This window comes from Triticum dicoccoides, chromosome 5A (genome assembly GCF_002162155.2).
Source record: "Triticum dicoccoides isolate Atlit2015 ecotype Zavitan chromosome 5A, WEW_v2.0, whole genome shotgun sequence".
Taxonomy (NCBI): Eukaryota; Viridiplantae; Streptophyta; class Magnoliopsida; order Poales; family Poaceae; genus Triticum; species Triticum dicoccoides.
This window is the reverse complement of record NC_041388.1, coordinates 603,463,032-603,471,638: the sequence shown is the minus strand read 5'-3', so window position 1 is coordinate 603,471,638 and position 8,607 is coordinate 603,463,032. Positions and strand designations below refer to the sequence as shown.

At 49.4% G+C, this 8,607-nt stretch overlaps 1 protein-coding gene across 1 annotated transcript; it reads left to right on the top strand.

Annotated features, from left to right (window-relative positions):
- Positions 1-6,504: 6,504 nt before the first annotated feature.
- On the top strand, positions 6,505-8,491 carry LOC119303289 (30S ribosomal protein S9, chloroplastic-like). Its single transcript, XM_037580404.1, has 2 exons — positions 6,505-6,962; positions 8,044-8,491. Exons 1-2 carry the CDS (start codon positions 6,573-6,575, stop codon positions 8,329-8,331), a joined length of 678 nt encoding a protein of 225 aa, XP_037436301.1. The 5' UTR covers positions 6,505-6,572; the 3' UTR covers positions 8,332-8,491.
- Positions 8,492-8,607: the final 116 nt, after the last annotated feature.

Sequence of the window (8,607 nt, the reverse complement as noted above, 5' to 3'; positions counted from 1 at the left end):
TACTACGAACGAACATCTCTAGAGTAAAGACCACTCTTCCTCGCCGAGAATCTGCAACGGCGAGCAGGGGACCGGACCCGCCTTGAGAACCGTGGAAACGAAATCCCACTGACACAGAGACGCTGGCAAGGAGAAGAGAAACCGTACGAGACGAAGTGAAATCCAAAAGGCCATCAGAGCTCGTGCCTGGCATCGTTAATTACAATACTCAAGATGGGCTTATGCATAAGTGCTTAACCCAAACCCATGTGTGTCATGCTCCATACTGTCCAAGATACTCTGCTTTGGATCGGCAGTCTGCTTCAAATTTCTTAAAGTTGCCCCGCCATTTCTTTTGCTTTTCTTCTTCTTGATTCAACAGAGTTTCTTTCAGTCGATGCTCCTTTTGATCCCTTTGATGGTACTACTACGACTACGAGAAAGACACATGTGAATTGACCCGTGTTTTCCTCTTCTTTCTTCTTCTTCGGGCGGTGTTGATTCTGGACTTTTTGGTTTGAACACGCCCTCCCTCTATCTCTACGCGAGCTCCGTTTCCGTGATATGTTAAGCTGAAAACTGGCCAACGCTCGGAGCTGAGCTCTCGCTTTTGGCCTGCACTTTACAAACAGTTAGCGAGCAGATCGGTCGATCGATCGATCATGGGCAATGATGAGAGCACGGTACAGGCCAGTTGGGATATCTACTACTAGCTCTCATAGCTCAATGCTCAATCTGTCGCGAAAAAGAAAGAGAGAGACTCGACGTTCAACAGTGCACACGTACCGGCCCTCAGCAGTCAACAGTGAACGGGAGCCCGGGCTACGGCGACACCCTGGAGCAAGACGTGACGCTGGCGGAGGCGGCAGCAAGGCAGGGACCGGGAAACTGCCAGGTGCGCTGGCGATCGACGGGACGAGCGAGCAGCCGGCGGTCGCGGGTTCCTCCCGCGCATGCGTGGTCAGTTTCACTGTGTGCCCGCGTGCGAGTGTGCCCCCCTCTCGGCCGTTGCCGGAGCCGGACCCCCTCGCCCTCGGCACGGCGCTGCTTGGCTGCTTGCCGCTGGTTTTTCTCTACTACCGTCATCGCGCGCGCACGCGGCCGGCACGTACGGCGACCTTTTTACGTGCCTGCGCTGCTGTGCGGGGCCACGTACATGCATGCGTGGCGTCGCCGGCTGTTTCCTCTGCACGAGTTTCGCGGTCTGCGGCGGCGACCACGGCGGGAGACAAGGCCACAAGGCCATGTTTACATGTACGGGATGGCTTCACTACGGCGGCAAAACAAGCGCAAGAATACAAGAGGCCAGTTCGCGGAAACTGTTCTGTGATTTGGATCCGTTTGGTCGGACAGGTAATCGATATATTATTCCAGTAAAAATGTTGATTAAGTTAAGCTCGAAAAGTTGGTAAGCAAACACAACACCGGAGATGAATATATAGTTACTGTGGGAATCGTCATCGCTGTCCATCGTCGTCCAGCCCGGTTAGCATACCTGGCTTTCACCCAGGCGACCCGGGTTCAAATCCCGGCAATGGAGGGCAATTTTATTCCCTTTTTCTTTTTATTTACGTTGTTGAACTCGTAACTTTTAACGTCCACAGTCCCGGCCTATAAATCTTTTTCCTCGACTAGTAAATATGGCCCATTTTTTTTACCCAATCTAAGGATGCATTTTGCTACAGCTGGGTAGCTCATGTTTTGGATGATACTCCTGTATCACCATCGGCAAGAAAAACGAAATAAAGTTGTCTAAGGCATGCCGAAGTTTTGGCAAACTGTCCATGCATCACTCTCTTTGGACCCGGATATCGAGCGGAAACCAAATGTTTAGGCATGACAAATTGAATGTTTTTCATGGTAAATTGTGTTCGTCGGATATGCAAGTTTGGTTGCCGAGCATGGCAAATCCACCTCAGTTCATTTTTACCAGTCGTCCTTACAAACTAAATTTGTCATCCTCGGGTCAATATAAATTTTCATAAAAAAATGTTCAATTTGTCATGTCTAATAATCTAACGTCACATTTTAAGCCTTTTCTCTCTCTTTTTGGTAAGGTCAAAAAAATTAGCGGCCCGAAATTTTGGGAACAATTAATCTAAACTAAGTTTGCTAACAATCGCATCAAGGTGGTGTCCCACTTTCTAGGGAACTTCCTAGCCACGTTCCAGCACCCTCATAACTGTGACCTCGTCGCCGTGCTCCCCAATAGGTTCTTCAGAGATGGCCTTGACATGTCGACGTGTACCACCAGGTCCACCTCTACATCGAGAACATTCTCTTGAACGCCTAGAACAACACTGTCGCTGAGCAGGTGCTTGGCCTCAACACCTTTATGCACTACTTCGACATTGCCATCACCAGACACACCAGACGCGAGGACGCTACCACTCTCAGCCTTTGGGTGTGGTCGACAAACCCGTCGGCCAGCCCAAAGGTTACCTGGCTAAGGGTGGGCAACAACCAGCCGATGGGTGTCGTTGATGGCCTATCGGCGATCGTGGGGAGGCGGGGCTCTGGCGCCGTGTTGTTGTTCATCTCGATCTCCACGAAGATTTCACCCCCGATGCCAACGGTGTTGTAACACCCTCGATGCGGCTATATCTCCCACGTGTCGGAGCACGACTTAGAGGCATAACCGCATTGAAGGCAATATCGCAACAGGGGTAATCTTTACACAACCCATATACTGAATAAGGAAAGAGATGCATAGTTGGCTTACAATCGCCACTTCACACAAAAGCATAATTAACATTACATTCATCCAGATACAATCAAGGTCCGACTACGGAACCAAAATAAAGATAACCCCAAATGCAACAAAGTCCCCGATCGTCCCAACTGGGCTTCACTATTGATCGTTTGGAAAGGAAACGTAGTATCGACGTGAGTCCTCATCGAACTCCCACTTGAGCTCAGTCGCATATTCTGGAATAGTATCATCGATCCCTGCATCTTCTTTTGGAAGTAATCTGTGAGTCACGGGGACTCAGCAATCTCACACCCTCGCAATCAAGACTATTTAAGCATATAGATAGGGGTAAAGGTATGAGGTGGAGCTGCAGCAAGCACTAGCATATATGATGGCTAACATACGCAAAAAAGAGCGAGAAGAGAAGGCAAAGGCACGATCGATAAACTATGATCAAGAAGTGATCCTATAACAACCTACGTTCAAGCATAACACGAGACCGTGTTCTCTTTCCGGACTCCGCCGGAAAGAGACCATCACGGCCACACACTCTGTTGATTCATTTTAATTAAGTTAAATTTCAGGTTATCTACAACCGGACATTAACAAATTCCCATCTGCCCATAACCGCGGGCACGGCTTTTGAAAGTTCAAATCCCTACATGGGTGTCCCAACTTAGCCCATCACAAGCTCTCACGGTCAACGAAGGATATTCCTTCTCCCAAGACAATCCAATCAGACTCGAAACCCCGGTTACAAGACATCTCGGCAATGGTAAAACTAAACCAGCAAAGCCGCCCGATGTGCCGACAAATCCTGATAGGAGTCGCACGTATCTCGTTCTCAGGGCACACCGGATAGGTCAAGCTATGAGTAAAACCAATCCTCGAGTTGCTTCGAGGTGGCCCCGCAGGCTGCCCATTTCGGACCAACACTCAGAGGAGCACTGGCCCAGGGGGGTTTAAAATAAAGATGACCCTTGAGTCCGCGAAACCCAAGGGAAAAGGCTAGCTGGCAAATGGTAAAACCAAGGTTGGCCTTGCTGGAGGAGTTTTATTTAAGGCGAACTGTCAAGGGGTTCCCATTATAACCCAACCGTGTAAGAACGCAAAATCAAGGAACATAACACCGGTATGACGGAAACTAGGGCGGCAAGAGTGGAACAAAACACCAGGCATAAGGGCGAACCTTCCACCCTTTACCAAGTGTATATATGCACTAAAATAGACAAGATATAATAGTGGTATCCCCACAATAAACATGTTCCAACAAGGAACAAACTCCAAACTTCACCTGCAACTAGCAACGCTATAAGAGGGGCTGAGCAAAGCGGTAACATAGCCAAACAACGGTTTGCTAGGACAATGTGGGTTAGAGGTTTGACATGGCAATATGGGAGGCAAGATAAAGCAAGTGGTAGGTATCATAACATAGGCATAGTAATAGAGCGAGCATCTAGCAAGCAAAGATAGAAGTGATTTCGAGGGTATGATCATCTTGCCTGCAAAGTTCTCCGAGCTGACGTAAGCTCCATAATTGCTTGGACTTCAGCGTCCGAGTTGACAAGCTCGACAAAATTGCTTAACATGTAAACAATCTGCCAGGAACATTTTATAGAAAAAGTAGAGCTCGATTGACTCAAGCTAGAATGCTCCATAATTGCAAACAAAGACATGGATGGATAGAGCATAACATTATCTCCAAAAACATCCTTATTGATCATGCTCAAAAGAGGCATGGATCACTCTATAGCAACAAGAACACATTGCATAAAAATATAATCAGGGAAAAGACTTAGAAGATTTCTAAGGCCCTGAAATCAGCAGCATTACGAGAGCTACTTTGCATGCTTGTGCTAGTCACCACAAAGATCACAAAAAATACATGACATACACCCCTGTAAAGATGGCATGACATACTTCAAATCCCATGTAGGGCTCAAGTTCATAGGAGGCACACAACAATCATGGCAAAAATGACAAATGTCCAATTACTGATAAGAATCTGAAACTAATATAAACTAGCACTTTTGCAACAGCATTTAGGGCATCAAGATGAGCTCAAATGAACATGGTGCAATGAAATGAAATGAAGTACTCGTCGAGACGAACAATTTGACATGCTACACGCCCAAAACGGAGCCACGGATGCAGAGTTATGATGCGATGAAATATGCATAAAAATACTGGAACGGGGCAAAATTAGGTCAACCGTTATTGTTTCCAGATCGGGATCGGCGCGGCGGCGAGGAAGGGCCCCGGGCGTGGCGACCTCGTGCCGGGAGCGGCGACCCTGCGGTGGAGATGGCGAGCTCCGGCGCGTTGGTAGCTGCCGGCGGCGGCCAGAGACGAAGCGGGCGGCGGCGCGAGGCGAAGTGCGGCGGAGCGGGCGGCGGTGGGTGCGCGGGCCGGGAGGGCCCGACCCGCTCTTCGGCGGGCCGGTGGGGATGTGCGCGCGCGGTGCCACGTGGCGACCGGCGGTTGGTGCGGTGGCGGCGGCGGACGCGTCCGGCCGGAGCGGACGTGTCCGGCACGGAGAGGGAGCGGGGCTAGGGTTTCGGGATCCGGAATCTTCAGGGGAGATGCCTTTTTATAGGTAGGAGGAGTTAGGAGGTTCCAAATTGAGTACGTTTTTCGGCCACGCGATCGTGATCGAACGACCTAGATGATGGAGGGGGTTTAGATGGGTTTTGGGCCACTCTGGAGAGGTGTTGGGCTGCAACACACACGAGGCCTTTACGGTCCCTCGGCTAACCGTTGGAGTATCAAACGAAATCCAAATGACACGAAACTTGACAGGCGGTCTACCGGTAGTAAACCAAGGCCGCTTGTCAAGTCTAGGTTCAATCTGAAAACGTTTAACACCCGCACACGAAAAGAGGTAAAAGGGGACACCGGAGGACATAGGAGCGTCGGAATGCAAAACAGACAACGGGGAAAAATGCTCGGATGCATGAGACGAACACGTATGCAAATGTGATGCACATGATGACATGATATGAGATGCATGACAAAGGCAAAAGCAACACGAAGACAAAAACCCGACAACGTGGAAATATCATAACTTAGTGTCGGAAATAGCAAGAGTTGAAATATAAATATGGCAGGTTACATATGGAGCGTTACAGGTGTGGTGGTGCCTAACCGCCCTACCTTATCCCATCGGTTTTTACTGACGACATGGTGTGGTTGATGAGGAGGCACGAATGCGCGATCACAACGTGCCATCAGGCCGCCACCGCGACGACAAAGACAAGCTTAATGACGACCACGGCAGAGACGACAGTCACAAGCATCACGACGAACGGCAATCATCCTGGCGCAGCCGTATCTTCGAAAGAAGGTCAAAGGAAACAAAGAGGCTCCATGGCGCCGGTCCTTAGAGGCACGGTCACGAAGACTTCCCGACTGTCATCGATAAGGTCAAGCCGGATCTGGTAGGGAAGCGGCGACAGCCGCACGTTGGCCACTCGTTTTGGAGTCAATTATGGTCGTCTAGTGGTCTCAAAATCTTGACGCGGTTTTAGTTTTGTTTGGGAATTTTATAGTTCCGGTGAATATTTATAATAGATTTGATCTTCTGGCAAAAAAAGCTAAGACACATGCAAAGACTGAATCAGTTTTCGAATTACGAGGCAATTGGGCGGCTCCAAATCTGCGTGGTACAAATCTTCTCCCACAAAATTTCTTGACTTGAGACAGCTTCGCTTTAACGAAATCTGCAATTCAGGTTAATCTCGAGCGTTGATTGCGGATCTCCATCCGGAGATGTGCGGTTGGAACAAGGCTGGATGAACTCCAAACTGACGACCTTCGCACTCAGCACCGGCAGAGCGAAAGCTTATCCCACTCCGGCCGTGGCCTATCCACCCCGCACGCACGCACGCACAGCAGGCAAGCCATGGCGCTCTCCGTCTCCTCCCTCGCCTCGGCCTTCTCCCACCTCTCCCTCCCCTCCACCTCCGCGCCCCACCCGCTCCCTCTCCTCCGCCTCCACCCCACCACCCGCCGCGCCGCTCGCCTCGTCCTCTCCGCCTCCGGGGCCGACGCCGCCGAGCCGGTCGAGGCGGAGGCGCCTGCCGCCGACGACGGGCCCGAGGAGGTGCTCGCGGTCGAGGCCGAGGAGGACGCGCTCTCCGGGCTGGCGCTGCGCAAGTACGTGAAGCAGCGGCTGCCCGGGGGATTCGCCGCGCAGCGGATCACCGCCACGGGCCGTCGGAAGATGGCGTCCGCCCGCGTCGTGCTCCAGGAGGGCACCGGGAAGGTCTTCATCAACTTCCGCGACGCCAAGGTGGTTATCCCCTTCCTCCATTCGATGAATGCACGTCCTGGTTTCAGAAACTGCTGCAACATTCTGCGACTCTGAATGTGGCATGGCTCTAGAATTAGCTATCCGTCGAATGTTTGTCCACTGTGCTTGGTTGCTAGCATGTCTGCTCATTGCTAATGTAATAATCGACCCCAACCATGTATGTTTACTAGTAGTCGGGTAATGGAACATACTTAGTTTGCATTCCATGTTTCAGGCTCCGAGATTCTAGTTTGTCAGGTGCTGATGGGTCTGCATAGATTCATTTAGATAAACAACAATGCATACTTGTCGCAGATTTTAATCTGTTAGGTTAATCAGTCCCTCCTTGTGTTTTTGGTTTGCGGTAATGCACGGCCTAAAATACTATTTGGTCGAAATTGGTGCGGGGATGGTCGGTGGTAAAGCACCTCAAACGGGGAACTTATTTTCAGATGTCATATCAAGCGGAACATGTGACCGGAGCACTTGACTCTGTGAATAGATTAGCAGAATGAGGGTTGCAAGCTTAACTAGTGAAAGGAGGATTCTGCATTTCACACGGTTAGGATGTCTAATAGCATGTTACTTCTATCCTGTTTATACTTTATAGTGTTGGATACTCACTTCACTGGCTCTATTTGCTTCACATTGTTGCCATCACCAAGAATGCAGTTTGGTAACTGATGTTGAATGTGGTTTCCAAATGCCTAAGATTTAGATTCTAGATAGTGAGAATAGTTGAAATCATGTAACACCTTTGTTCATTTGCTCAAGGACCATGATACGGACACAAGTTCAGTCATCACTCATCAAATTTCATGGGAAAAATAATTTTCTCTTTGACGTACATTACGCGCAGCTATTTGGATGAATGACCAACTATGATGCTGCTAACTTCATTAAGGTTAAACTGTAGCAAAGTAGATGGTTTCAGCTGCATATATACTAAATGAGTAAATTATGGTGCTAACCTCATTAAGGCACAGCTTTTCTTTTTCTGTACCTGAGGGAATACATGGAAATAAAAAAATTTGATAAATATTCAGTCGCTTGTCTGTACTTATATACTTCAAATATGCAGGAGTATTTGCAAGCGAATCCGATGTGGGTGGAGTATTGCAAGATCCCCCTGGTGACTCTAGGGTTTGAGAACAACTACGACGTCTTCGTGAAAGTTCAGGGAGGTGGCCTCTCAGGCCAGGCCCAGGCGATCTGCCTCGGCGTGGCGCGTGCGCTGCTGAAGATCAGCCCCGCCAATAGAGTTCCCCTGAGGTCAGAGGGCTTGCTGACCAGAGACACTCGCGTCGTTGAAAGGAAGAAGGCGGGTCTCAGGAAGGCGCGCAAGCGTCCCCAGTTCTCCAAGCGTTAAGCAGGATACTTCATTGTTGTTAGGGTCGTTTCTGTGCCATCTTTCCCCACTTGAAAAAAGTCCCTCTCGTGTCTTCGTTCTGTGCTGGACGCCACAGATTTGTAATATTCGTTTTCTGAAAGCAATTTTCTTGAGGTTACAGAAGATAGTTTTCTTGCAATTGGTCTACCAAGTTTGACGAGTCGTTGCTCAAACTTGAAGCACGGCTTTTTACTACCGCTCGGAATTAGATCATAAGGGAATTTCTATCTACACTGGCACTATAATATCAGATTG

Coding starts and splice junctions, on each gene's coding strand:
- LOC119303289 (XM_037580404.1), top strand. CDS start 6,573: ATGGCGCTCTCCGTCTCCTCCCTCGCCTCGGCCTTCTCCCACCTCTCC. Junction 6,963..8,043: donor TCAACTTCCGCGACGCCAAG/GTGGTTATCCCC, acceptor TCAAATATGCAG/GAGTATTTGCAAGCGAATCC.